Source organism: Stegostoma tigrinum, chromosome 34, assembly GCF_030684315.1.
Source record: "Stegostoma tigrinum isolate sSteTig4 chromosome 34, sSteTig4.hap1, whole genome shotgun sequence".
Lineage (NCBI taxonomy): Eukaryota > Metazoa > Chordata > Chondrichthyes > Orectolobiformes > Stegostomatidae > Stegostoma > Stegostoma tigrinum.
This window is the reverse complement of record NC_081387.1, coordinates 6789112-6803866: the sequence shown is the minus strand read 5'-3', so window position 1 is coordinate 6803866 and position 14755 is coordinate 6789112. Positions and strand designations below refer to the sequence as shown.

Sequence of the window (14755 nt, the reverse complement as noted above, 5' to 3'; positions counted from 1 at the left end):
GGTGGTAATGTGAAGCTGGTTTTATATCGGCCTAGATCGTGCTGTTTTTCATATAACGTTATGCAGCCTGTCTCTTCTCACCTTTCAACATTCATTCGATTCATCGGAACTTAGGCTGACGTACGCAGTCTTCCCTCTTCGCACCACCGATATGTGAGAAATTACGAACATAAAGCTGCTCAACGAAGATTCCTTCTTTAGTTTCCCACAAGGGAAATTCTGACAACAAATAAATGTGAGCAAATTGTGGGGTCAATAGTCAATAACTTCACAGACTGAAAAAAACATGCAAATTTCATATTACCCATGCCAAAATTACCATCGATGTTAACGTGGAAAAATTTGACAACATTTAGATATCAATCTTGAAGTCTGGGTTGAATCAAATGGATGTGGAGTTTAGTGTGGAAAAGAACATCTAAATGTTCCTTCGCTGCGTTGATTGAGGGGTACACTTTTCAGTTCAAAATAAATAAGCTGGGCATAAGAAGGATCGTTCGCATTGAGATTCTTTTCAAATACATGCAGAGGAGCCTACGTAATCGGATATATCCAAGGCTTAGATAGACAGTTCTGATTGACAAGTGAGCCAATAAAAGTGAAAAGTGACCCAATAAAAGGATTATTGGGTGCGAGGGAATGAATTTAATGCCTCAATAAAATCAACTGTAATCTTATTGAATGATGAAGCAGGTTCGAGGGGCCGAATGATCCACCCATGTTGTTATTTCTTTTGTTCTTATATGTAGGAAATTTGAAAAAAAGAGTACGCCTTAAATTTAAGTCCTCCCAAGAGATCTTTAAAGTGCAGCAGAACAAAAGTTTGATTCCTGGGTTAATCTATCTCCCTTTACCTCGCACAGGGACATTTTCAGTGAGAGAAACAGTAACGAACGAATGTCCAAATCCTCAAAGCTATGTATAAATTCATTTTCATCTTCTAAGTGCAAACTAATATAGTCACTCTGGCTTTTAATTGTATTTAGTCTGATGTTTATATCGCCAGTGGGATTTTTATTATTCCCCAGTTTCTATCGTGCCAGGAATAGGTACCTAATATGCCAACTCGTGTAGATGTACCTTGTGTCAATTATGACGTGGTGAGATTACCTTTCTCGGCCTTTCTTGGATATATAGGAGCTTGATCGACCACATATCAGCTCTGCGCAGTTTCCTGCAACAAGCTTCGTTGTTGTTGTAGAAAATGGAACCTTCAATAATTACACAGGTCGAAAAAATTTACTACCCTATGCTTGCACTGTTTGGTGTTCCTTGTAAGTACTCCTCATCAGCGACTGTCTTTGCCTGCCTTTAATTGTGCTACTGGCTTCTATCCGTGTAATGTTGGCATCATATAAAAGTATTATTCGGTATAAATGGCATTTGATACACTGTTAACGCGTTAATCAAGTACTACATCTCAATAACGTAGATTCAGTGCAATTTTCTGTGAGCTACCAGAATTTACGTTCTCCCGATATATCGGCTTACAGTTTTTTGCAGGGTACTATTCCGCTGCGAGGTTGGACTGAGAAGAGTAAGTCTGCAGCCCGCCCATGACAGTCGACTATAACTCGGAGTCTTTTGACATTTGTTTTTAGAGCCTTTATTAGCGAGGTAGTGGCAGCGAGGGATAGCACAGCTCATTCACACATGACTGTTGTGAAACATTGAAGTTTGAATTAGAGAGGGATGCCACTGTCGGAGCTGCTTAATTACCAACAGCAGGAGTTTTTCAGGCTGAGTGTTGTGTGTGTCAACAAAGCATTTGACTTCTCAAATGGATCTGTGGAACGAGGCCTGGTTGAAGTTCGGTTTAAAAGAGATACTTGGGTCTTGTTTCCCTCGTAAAGGTCAGCTTATAGCGGGGTCGTCGCAACAGCGCAGATGAGTCGTCGAAGCCTCCGATTATGAAGAAAAACCAGAGAACAGACATGAGGGCTTCTGATCTGTTCCTCCTAATTACTTACATTTTATTTCCAAGAGATTGCAGTCATTTTAGCAATGGACGTGAAAGTAAGATCAGCGATTTCCCTCGTTACATGCCTTGCCTGATTTTGCTTTCATTTGATTCACATTTTCATTTGCAAAAGCTTGTGTCTAGAGCCTGGTTTGCTCTAAATTGCTCATCTTCACAACATTGGAGGTATAAGGCTCTTACGAAGATTTGTAGCTTCGGGTTGTGGACGAGAACGTTGGTTTGCTCGCCCAATTGGCTGGCTATCCTACAGACGTTTAGCCGCTATTCTCGGTAACGTCATCAGTGAGGGCTCTGATAAAAGACGTTGATCTACTCCACTTGGGATTAAGTAATTGTCTGTTAAATTGGGATTTGTCATAGACAGTTGTGAGAAGCAAGAACCATCCTTCTTCGTTCCAATGAGAAAAGCTCAAGCTTCCATATCCTTTCCTCATAAGAACCTGTCCTCTGCTCCAGGGACAGCATCCTGGATCTGGGGTCTAATTCCACATGCTTGTCAACTCCATAACTGGTTGAAAACCAGGCCTGGAGGAATTCCCATGCTGTGAGTGGTTGGCCTGAGCTAGGAAACTCAGTTGTCCCAGTTAAATTAAAGACCTTTATAGAGTGCACTGAGATGAGGGAAAGCTCATGGTGTCACTTTACAGCTCGCTGGTGTTGTGTATCTTGAGGGCTAGTTTCCTTCCGGTCAGGGCAATGTAATGTTTGTTGCAATCATTGCAAAGTATTTTGTTGGTCTTGCATGTCATGGGTATGGAGCCTTTGGTCCTCGTGAGTGTTTGTCATAGTGTGTCTGTGGGTCAGTGTGCTCCCGTAATTCCAAGTGGTTGTAGGAGTCTCGTCAGTTCTGATATGTTCTTGATATCTGGTAGTGTGGCCAGTGTCTCGGGGCCTGCTGTATCCTTTTGGCATTCTCTATCTAGTAGGCACCTGCAGCTGAATTTATTGGAATATCTGTTGTTATTAAGTACCTCGTGTATGTTCTCTTCCTCCTTCTTGTGTAGTTCTGTCGTGTTGCAGTGTGTTGTGGCTTGTCTGAATACTGTCCTAACACAAAATATGTTTGTGGATATTGAGGTGATTGCTGTGGAAATTCAGGAATTGGTCACTGTAGGTTGCCATCCTGCATACTGTGGTTTGGAACTCCTCTCTGGTCATTCTTTCTACCCCGATATAGATCATAGAACATAGAACAGTTCAGTGCAGTGCAGGCACTTCAGCCCACGATGTTGTGCCGACCTATTATCCAACTCTAAGACCAAGCTACCCCGCATACCTTTCATATTATTATCATCTATGTGCCTATCCAAGAGTCGCTTAAATGCCCCTAATGTATCTGCCTCTACTACCACCACTGGCAATGCATTCCATGCATCCATCACTCACTTTGCACCATGACTTCTGGTTGCTCACACTCCCCCTTATGAACCCTGTAGAGTAAACCTGAGACCTCCCTGAACCTGGCACCTGCCAGCAAACACACCATCCAGGAGCCTTGTTCATGAACACAGAATTTCCTGTTTGTTTCCCTCACCATTGAATCGCCTATCACTATCACTCTCCTATTCTCCCCCATTCCCTTCTGAGCCACAGAGCCAGGCTCAGTGCCAGAATCCTAGCCACAATGGCATTCTACTGGTATGTCAACCCCCCTATATTATCTAAAGTGGCATCTTTATTATTATGGGAATTTGCCGCAGGGGACTCCTGCACTGTCTGCTTTCCCTTTCCTGATGGTCACCCTCCTACTTTTGTCCTGTAACTTATCCTGTGAGTACCTCTCTAAAACTCCTTTCTATCACCCCCTCAGCCTCCCGAATGGTGCGGAGTTCATCCAGCTCCAGCTCCAGTTCCCTAACGTGGTCTGTGAGGAGCTGGAGTTGGGTTCACTTCTCGCAGGTGAAGTCAGAGGAGACACCAGCAATGACCCTTTCTCCCACAGCCTACAAGAGGAGCATACAAATGCCTGAGCTTCCATGCCCTCTGCTCTAAATTGCCAAAAGAAATAAAGAAAAAAGGAAACAAAAAAAGAAAAGCCATCACCTTACTGACTCTCCACACAGAGTCATTCTGTCTCGTTAGAGGTGGAGGATGAGTGGGTGACACTACACGTGTAGTGTTTCAGGTTTAGCCACTGCCCCAACATATCAGTTTATTTACCCAGCAGTCCCCATGTCTGCATTTGTTCCTGCTCAGCCTTTGCTCCGACTATTCATGAGGCAAGTATTGTCTACACAAATTTACCTTCGCAGCTGCCCCAGCTCATGCTCTGATGACTCCAGCCACTGAAATAGAGAAATAGACATCGAGGAATCGAAGTTGATTGTTGTCTTCCTCTTCTCTTGTAAACCTGATCACGGTGGCAGCATTGTTGATGAGATGGTGAGTTTCTTCTAACTAGGTGTGTTTAATGATGAAAAATGTGTCGTCCACATTTTGAATCCACAGTTTTGGCTGCATGAGGGGGAGGGGGAGCGAGTTCCAGTCTTTGCAGGACTGTCTGTACAATAAGTCCTGAATTGACTGACCCCATATGTGTGTCATTGATTTGTTTGTATATTTGGCCATTAAGTATGAAGTGTGTGGTGAGGCATAGGTCCAGAAGAGTGAGTATGTTGTCCTTGCTGATGCAGATGTTTGAAAGCACTTTTTCTGTGATCTCCAGAAATGTGGCAAATGCTTCTTTGGCTAGTGGTATGTTATACCCATATACCTCAATTTGCATCATTGCCCATAGGAGAGGTCTCTTCTCAGATTTAACCCATGAAAATAAACGTTAACGATTACAGCAGTTGACAGATATTATGGTTCTCCTTTTTAGAAACCAGTTCACTGCATGTGTGCATTGCTGACATGTACCAACATTTATTGTCCATTCCTAAGTTAGGGTAGTTTAGTATTAACCAAGTTACTATGGATCTGGAATTACATATATGCTAGATCATGAAAGGTTAACTACAGGACAAAAGTCATCTGGGTACACTAATTGTCAGTGGTTACATGAACATAGCTTTTTTTATTGAATTAAACTTTGCCATAATGATATGATTAAAACTCATATCCTTGCAATTTTTGCTTGGGTTTCCAGGTTGCTCATTCAGAGACACCACTTATAGAACAAAGAACATAGAACATACAACAGTACAGGACAGAACAGGTCCTTCAGCCCACGGTGTTGTGCCGACCATTGATCCTCATGTATGCACCCTCAAATTTCAGTGACCATATGCATGTCCAGCAGTCTCTTAAATGACCCCAATGACCTTGCTTCCACAACTGCTGCTGGCAACGCATTCCATGCTCTCACAACTCTCTGTGTAAAGAACCCCCCTCTGACATCCCCTCTATACTTTCCTCCAACCAGCTTAAAACTATGACCCCTCATGCTAGCCATTTCTGCCCTGGGAAATAGTCTCTGGCTATCAACTCTATCTATGCCTCTCATTGTCTTGTATACCACTTAGTTCCCACACTAGTCATATGCATGAAAGTAACATTTATTCAGGGGAAAAAAAAGTTTTAAAATTGTGATGGTATGTGTAGCTTGGCCTAAAATGAAACTACAGTTCTGCAGAAACACTTATTGACTGATCCAGTAATCATGAATTTTTACAGTGCTAATAAGACAATTTTAATCCTGTCCAGACTGGTATTACAACACCATCAAGCATATCCATTGCCAAAGTTGTTGTTCTTTTTTGATGTTAGGGGTAGATTAGAAGAGAGCAGATTGATTGCAAATTATGAAGCATTTTCCATTATATTTTGTTGACTTAAAACTTTGATTTGGAGGAAAATTTTGATTTTTTGCAATGATCGCAAAACATAGGAGGAACAAACAGTGAGAATGTTGACAGTTGCCTGGAACAGGGTGTCAGGTTCGTTTTCGGAGACCCTCACAGACGTGATGCAATAACAAGACACTGACCTGTTTAAAAAAACACAAATCCTTTATTACCAAGCAAGTACAAGCTGTGGAGAATCATTGTATTTAGCCCAGCACAGAGTGCAGAGTCTCGTAAGTAATTCTCCCCGAGCAGCAATCTCCGCTTTTTATACTTTACTAGGTACATAATGCATAAAACAATTTCACTTCTCACAATGACATGATACATGAAACAATTATTACAACAGACAAAGGCAGGATACAAAACAATTATTACACCAAGAACATAAAAGACCAGGATATAGTATAGATCGTTCATGAAGTGACTGCTAATGGCAGGAGGCGATTTCAAGTTGTCAACGAGACAGATTGTAATTTCAAGTTGCTGATGTGTCTGTCTGGAACAAAGTCAGTGCCCTGGCCTCTTTGTTAGAGACAGAAGTTACATACTTCAGAAGCCTCACACCTTTACAAATGTTTCTCACTTAACCTTATTTGAGACAGTTTAATTCTAAATCGATTCAGCCAGGAAGCTTAAGGCAGTGTCTGCATACCGATATGTAGGAAGATAAGGAGTTACAAAGTCTTACACCGAATTCCTCGTTGGGCAGGAAGCTTTAAGGCAGTGCCTGCATACCTGTGTGTAGGCAGATAAAGGACATTAATTTATAGAAGTATAGAAATCAATGGGCTGTTATCCCAATAACATCTCAAGGGTAAAGGCAATAGAATCTGTTGATAAGTTGTATATGGAATTCAATGTAAAAGAATTTCTGGCAATATATTTTTGAACTAAAAGAAATAAGGTGAGATGACATTGATGTGACACGACAATTCAAAGGGAACTGGCAGATGGGAAGACAAATAGCAGAAGACACAAATTCACTCAACAGCCCATAAAATGGGTGGAAAGATGCCCTTCTGTGCCAAAGTAACTGTGATTCTAAAATTCTGCTGTGATTAATTGGAAAAAGACCAACAAACAAAAACTCTTCTCATGAATTGAGAAGCACTAATGGACACAGATTTAGTATCTTCAACAAGAAACAGTGTTTTTTTTCTGAGATAGTGAGTTGTAATTCTCTGATGGGATGGCGGTAGAAATAATCAATGGTTTCTAGAGAAGATTGAATCGACAGTTGAATTAAACAACCTCACAGGCATACTAAGACTGAGCAGCAGAACAGGAATTAATAGATTGTTCCATGAAGAGCTGAATGAACTCCATTTGTGCCAGAAGTGACCGTGATTCTATGAATGCTAGTCTTCACAAGGAATGGAACATTTATTTTGTGCGGTTTATGGTAACATTGAGAAAGTTGTAAGTGATGCACTAAATCTGTAAATGTGCTGCAATAAATCCCTAACTTCATTGCTTGCCTCTAAAATTGTATGAACAAATTAGAAACTTTAATGAGGTGTTCTGAAAATTGGTGCTTAAATCTCTAATTTGTTGCTTGACTGACTTTGACAATAAATGATATTTTGCTGATATGCATCCTCAGAATTATCAAAATTATTTGGATGAGAGTTAATGGGAAAAAAACCTTGGTCATTGTCATTTATTTTGCTCTCTTTTGAAATATACTGTACTGATCTATTTCATTTCTTCTCCATGTACAGCCAATTTGGTAACAATTGCGATTCTCTCCCGTGGAAAATGTGGCCTCTCTAAATGCATCACAATTTACCTGGTATCCATGGCAGCAGCAGATTTACTGGTCCTCCTATTTGATGTGGTTCTCTACGAGATGAATGAAGTTTATTTCCCAGATTCCTTCTTGGACTATACACCCATTTGCAGTCTGAATTTCTTCCTAATTTTTGCTTTTATTGAATGCTCTGTCTGGTTGACTGTAGCTTTCACCTTTGACAGATTTGTTGCTATTTGTTGCCAAAAAGCAAGAACACAATATTGCACTGAAAAGTCGGCAGCAATAGTTGTCACCATGATATGGGTGCTGAGCATCCTGGAAAACATACCAATTTACTTTACGTTTGAACCACGCATAATAATTAATAATATATCATGGTTCTGCAATATAAAATTAAGCTTGTACACTGTTCCTCTGTGGGTTACATTCTTATGGATTGATATAGCTTTCATGCCTTTTATTCCTTTTCTCTTGATCCTTATATTCAATGGCCTGACCATCAGGCATATTCTACTGACAAGCAGGATCAGGAAGGGTCTCCGGGGTAGTGACAAAGACACTGAAATGGAAAACCGAAGAAAATCCATTGTTTTACTATTGGCCATATCTGGTAGCTTCATACTGCTGTGGATAGTCACATTTACTCATTATATATGTGTACAAGTTATGGATGTTGAATACTTGCACACAGATTACAGTAATCCTTTTACCATTATGGAGCAAACAGGATACATGCTGCAACACTTGAGTTCCTGCACAAACACCATTATTTATGCAGTTTCCCAAACAAAATTCAGAGAGCAGTTAAAAAATCTACTCAAATATCCATTGAATCTAGTCACTATCTATCTTCGGGAAATAACACATAGGTTAGGCTTTAATGGGTCCCGAGTTCAAAATGAATAGCTCCCACAATAGCTGCGCAAAATAGGAGTAAGCAGATATAACCTGTTACATGCCACAAACAGCAGTTTTTTTTCCAGAGATCAATGAAATTTAACATTGAGTGGGATACGTGATGGGAGTTAATAAGGACTAATGTCGTACAGTACTTTTTCAATCGTGTGTTGAGAATAGTTTCCTTCATAAGGTGGAACAAAAGTCTCTGACAGAGGCAAAGTCCACATGTCCAAGGTTTGCGGTCATCCCTTGCCACTGTTAAAACTTCCCTCTAAAATATTCTGAAAATACCTTTACACCTTGCATGAACTTTATGGAGATGTGCTTCACTTAATGCTGACAGGTAAAGATTACATGCCAGTTGGGCAAGGTCTTTTAGTTTTATTCCCATTTAGAATGATCCTGTTAACAGCAGACATGCTACATCAACATCAATCTCTTCACTTATAGAGGGAAGTATCATCGTTGGGTTTTCCTCGCCAATGTTGCATGGATACAATAGGTGAGTAGTAACTTTTGATAAAGTTTGTGATGCTCAGTTGTGCACCCACTGGTTGAACAGAACTTCTATACCCATTACCTAATCCGACAAGTGCAGGTCCTCAACCTGAGGCCAACATCCAGTACATCTCTGGGATGTAGGAATAATATTGACCGCACATGCTTTTGAATTCATTGCTGCCATTATGTAATATATAGAATCAGTTTATGCAATTATAGATCAAACATGGCATTACTCATTCCAAAGTTGAGCAAATAATTAAAAGCAAAAGAACTGTGGATGCTGTAAATCAGGAACAAAAACAAAGTTGCTGCAAAAGCTCAGCAGGTCTGGCAGCATCTGTGGAGAAGAAAACAGAGTTAACTTTTAGGGTCCAGTGACTCTTCCTCAGAACTCTGAGTTCACTCTGTTTTCTCCTCCACAGATGCTTCCAGACCTGCTGAGCTTTTCCAGCAACTACTTTTTTGTTTTTGAGCAAATAATTAATATTTTAGTAAAATTATTAGAAATATAAAATGCATTTAAAATGATTATGCAATTAAAACAGCTGTAGTTACAAAGAAATTATTAATTTCAGTCTGTCTTGCTGCCAATTCCACTCAAGCATTTCACCATCTCAGGCCCTGGTTAAATAACATTGTAACCTAGAGAACGGAAAATAAATGTTAGAAAATCCAGAAAAACAAACACTGAAGAGTGTAGTGTAGTAAATGAGGCAATGTATTCATTCTCTTTTCACAATAGATCCCAAACATTATCGACAAGAGTGCAATTTTTATAAGACCATTTCCCAACACATCAACATCCACCAAAATTATATTTTCACAACTTTAATACTCTTATTTGGTCTCATGCACCTTTGGGAAAGTGAGCCAGTCACAGTCATTGACAGGACATCGGAGATCAAAAACTGCAAACACTGCTTAAAAGTAATTTGAATGATACATCATTTGTGAATATTTGACTACAACCTGTCACTTCCTACCAGTGATGTCTTTGAATTCCAGTAAAGAGAGTCCAGTATTGTAATTATTGCAGGGAAATGCATTCATAGAAAAATTCTCGGTGGGGAGAAGACTGCCACAGGCAACTCTGCAACACGAGAGTACGCTGGCGGTAGCTCTTGGGCTGAGAAGTTAAAAGCTGAGGGAGTATGAAGCAGAGGGATGCAACTCATGGCCATCCAGTCAATCCTGTAGGAATCCCCTGGCCTGAGGTCTGAAGAAATCAGAATACAAATTTACTGTGGCTCCTCAGAGCAGAGGCCAAGAGCAGTGACTCCATGGGAATCACCAAGTTGCCAAGAATACGGTGTTGACAAAGTAGATCAAAGTGGTTCACGCTTTCAAATGCAAAAAATGATTTTCAAGGATATAACTGAGACTGGAACATTTAATGGTGATGGGAGGTTCAAATAGGCTGGGACATTTTTCCCCCCCCGAGAGAGGTGTGACCTTATAGAGGTTTATAAAATCATGAGGGACACTGATAAGGTAATTAGCAAAAGGTCTTTTACCCCAGGGTAGGGGAGTCTAAAACTAGAGGACATAGGTTTAAGTTGAGAGGGCGAGAGATTTAAAAGGTTCTGACGCACAACCTGTTCTGCACAGAGGGTGATGCGTATGTTGAACAAGCTGCCAAAGGAAATGGTAAATGTTGGTGCAATTAAAAAGACATTTAAACAGGTACAAGGAAAAGAAAGATTTTGAGAGATATGGGCCAAGCGCAGGCAAATGGGGCTAGTTCAGTTTGGGAAAGCTGGTCAGCATGGGTAAGTTGGACCAAAATGGCCTGTTTCCATGCTATATAACAATGAACTTATAATGTCCAACAAATTTTAAACTCTTTTTATATCTATGGTCCAATTCCATGTTATTATATTCCATTTCATGATATTGTGCATTGTTCATGAAACACATACAATCCTGCTTGCTGTGTGAACGACAAATGCAGCTGTATCAGAGATATCTTAATACATACCTTATACAAGATTGTACACTTTAGCTGTTAGCAGCTGACAATGTCCTGCTTTTGTGGGGCTGTTTATGCCATGCTGAAATTACTCAAACTGAACAGCAAAAGCCAGAAGAAAAAATATTCAAATCAGACACTGGCATACACCCAGAATACAATTGATTCATTTCAATCTTACTTGGAGGCTTGATGATCACTGGTGGACATTGTTGATTTGAAGCTAGGTCAGCGTTCAGGGTTCAGTGACCCGAACCTCGGCTCCATTCCAAGATCAAAGTATTGTCACAATGGGCAGAATTATGGGTTGAGCAGCTCAGTTTACAAGTCAGATTTATTCACCAGTACAGATTGATGTCCTCATGTGTCAGAGATAAGCCTCTGGCAGATGTTTCACTCGCTCAGACTGCAATCTTGAAATTTAGGTGACAGTGATATAGGTTTATGGAATAATTAAACGGTCACAGCACTTAAGGAGGCTGGCCGTCTGAGGGGAACTCAACTCGTCATACACTCCTGTCCTTTCTTGGAAATGTTTTCTCTGAAGCCATATATCCACAGGCCCTTTGAAAGTCACAACTGAATCTGTCTTACACCGCTCTGTTAGCTGAAGTGGAAAGGTATCCTCATGTTGTTGTTGGCTATTTTGCCATTAATTAGCCTCATAATAGTGATCATTGATTTACAGCCCATCCACCATTGGAGCAGTTTCTTCCTTTCAGTATCTGTCTAGGCATAGCATTATTTCAATCACTGCTATCCAGTTACTTCTCTGTATAGACACTTCCAAGTAGAACATTCCTTTTTTTTTCAGGTAACATAAGAGAACTCACTCATTGCTAGAAACATTCTCACAAACCTTTCTGTGGCCTCTGTGAAGTTTTCCTCCAAGAAGGAAAAAGGTGGGTGCAACAGGACACAATTCTGTCTTGAAACCAAATCTGCGTCTTTATAAAATTCCCTCACAAATTCCTTGTTTATTTGTTCTGCACTCCAGTTTCCAGTGCACAATAGTGCTCATCTTTTTCTAACACCTTTTCCAGCCCACACAATAACATTCAAATGTTGGTGCACATATATCCCAGGTTTCCTGCTTACCCTTGCCCTTTCTAGAATTCTGCCTTTGTTTTATTATCGTTTCTCATTCTTAGTACCAAAATATATAACTTCACACTTCTCAGCATTAAATTCCATCTGTCAATTGTTCGCATTTACAAAAACCTTCATGTCCATTATATGTTACCTTGAATAACTGAAGATGACTCAGAACAAGCTTCCTATGGTGTTCTAACTTACTTTGTATCAAGTCTTTTTTGATACAGTCCACCATTACTTTGAATTTTATTGTTTTATTTTTGATGAAACAAACTTTCATGAGAAAATCTTTCCTTGAGAAAACGGCACAGAATCCCTACAGTGTGGAAACAGGCCATTCAGCCCAACAAGTCCACAGTGAACTCAAGCCACCCAAACCCATCCCTCTAATCTACACTTCCCTGAACAATATGGGCAATTTAGCATGCCCAATCCACCACGCCTGCACACCTTTGGACACTGGGAGGAAACCAGAGCACCCAGAGGAAACTCACACAGACGCAGGGAGAATGTGCAAACTCCATACAGAGAGTTGCTAGAGGATAGAATTGAACCTTGGCCCCTGGTGTTGTGAGGCAGCAGTGCTACCTACTGAGCCACCGTCACTACCATTTCTGAATGTTGTAAAATCAAGCATAATCATGCACATGGGTGAGAAAATATTTTTTGCAAAGTTACTCTGTGATACATTAAAGAAAAACTTGCCTACCTCTTTGTCTCCTCCACCATATAAATATGATAAGAATAATTGCCAGTGACACCAGTACACCCAAGACAATCAGCCCCACATTTTTGCTGTTCTTCACTTTTCCTTCTGAAAAATATTATACAGCACTTTTGATTTTAAAATTTTGAATGGAAGGTCAATGACATACATAATCATATAGTCATAACATTGCTCAAGTAATGGGAATGTTTAATATGATTTCTATTCCCATGACATGAAGTACACAATTTATTACTGTACTTAGAAACAAGGGAGGGGGAAGGGAGAATAAGTCTGAGGGTAGAAATTAAAAGAAGAAGATGGGGAGGATAAGGCCAGAAAAGGAAAAAGAAACAAAAAGAGGGGAAGCAACAAATGAAGGGACACAGAAATGGAGGAGGAGGTACAATTTTATCGGCCAAAAAAAGCTTCTCAACTCAAATGAATGACACGCACTTCTCTGTGCAATGGGCACATCTGCAAACTCTGAAATGTTCACACTGCGTGAGAGAAGGTCAACAGATGACACAATCTGCTTGTTGAATCAGAACCTATCAAGAAGGTGCAGCAGTATGCCAGTCATTTGAACGTTCTCCACTGCTGAACAAGATCATAGCTTATCTGACTGCAATGAGAAATCAGCACAATGGCTCAGTATGATAACTTTTCTGTCCCTGGCTGAACAAGAATCTAACCATCCCTGCCGTAAAAATATTCAAGGACTCTGTTCCACTACCTTTTCAGGAAGAGAATACCAAACACTTGTGACCGTCCAAGAGAAAAATAAATTTACCTCATGTTAAATTGTTGATGTCTTATTTTCCAAAACAGTGAGCTCTAGATCTCAATTCCTCAGAAAAGGGAACATATGCTCCAAATCAAACTTATCATGATCTGATAGGACCTTATATATGTTGCAATCACATCATCACTTACTCTTTTAACGTGCAGAAGATACGAGACGACTCTGTTCAACTGATCTCAATGAGACACTCCATTTATTTCCAGACATGTTAAAGAGACTCCTCTAATGTCACAGCATTGGTGGAGAAATCAGTCAAATCAATAAATGATCTTGCTCCCAAGATAACATTTCAATGAGAGGCCTGCTTTGTTCCATTGAAGCTCAATGTGAGCTGGAGGGGCAGCATTTTATTCTACACTCAGGCATTTTACGGCATTCAGGATTCAAATTGAGTTCAATAACTTCAGAGCATAAACACTGTCCTTCATTTTGATCACATCACCCAACCACATTCCCCCTGTTTGTGTCTTGCTGGATGTGACTCAGAGGTGCAAATTATTTTCTCCTATCCAATGTCTATATCGCACTTCAATCACTCCTTTACTACCATAAGCACTCACCTTGTCTTTTGATACAATCACCCTTTACCATCTGTTCAACTTTTCTCTATGCCCACTTTTATCAACATGCACAAAAACAATCAATTTGGTTCTAAGGAAGAGCCACTAGACTCAATGTTAACATTCTTACTCTTTCCACAGATTCCGGTAGAACTGCTGAGTTTCTCCAGCAGTTAAAATATAAATATTAGGATTTGAAGCATCCACGGTATTTTGCTTTTATTTGGACTTATTCCAGGTGTTGGTCAGGGAAATCTTATTTCAACTGTCACCAACCCATTTACATCCTTCCATAAATAACATGACCCGTAAATGTGCAGTTTCCAAAGTGTGGTTTCTCCTGTGGCCTGGATACTACGCACTATGTGCAGGAATATGTCATTGAACTCTTTCAGCATGTTCCACTCTGAAATGTGAAGATGCCTGTTCTCTGCCAGATTCCTGCATTCTTCCCAAACCCCTTGATCCTTTCGAAATCTAAAAATGCCTCTCTTTCTTTATTGAGTATATTCAGTGACTGCTCTCCACAGCCTTTTGTAATGGAGGGTTCCACAGGTTCAGGTCCCCTTGAGTGAAGAAATGTTTCCCCAAATCAGTCCGAAATGGTGTACCCTTTATCCTCAGATTGTGTCCATCGGTTGGAAACTCTCCATCTAGAATAAATTATCCAGTCATTTCAGGCCTGTTAAAATTT

General features: G+C 40.2%; 1 protein-coding gene across 2 annotated transcripts in view; it reads right to left on the bottom strand.

Annotated features, from left to right (window-relative positions):
* Positions 1-5912: 5912 nt before the first annotated feature.
* The window catches only part of LOC125467718 (class I histocompatibility antigen, F10 alpha chain-like), a 45135-nt gene continuing 36292 nt past the window's right edge, over positions 5913-14755 (bottom strand). For both annotated transcript variants that reach the window (XM_059639370.1, XM_059639369.1), the window contains exons 5-6: positions 12700-12804; positions 5913-9568 (exon numbers count right to left, since the gene is read on the bottom strand). In XM_059639370.1, coding sequence (XP_059495353.1) covers positions 9552-9568; positions 12700-12804 — 122 coding nt within the window. In that variant the 3' untranslated portion in view covers positions 5913-9551. The remainder of the gene's footprint in view (positions 9569-12699; positions 12805-14755) is intronic.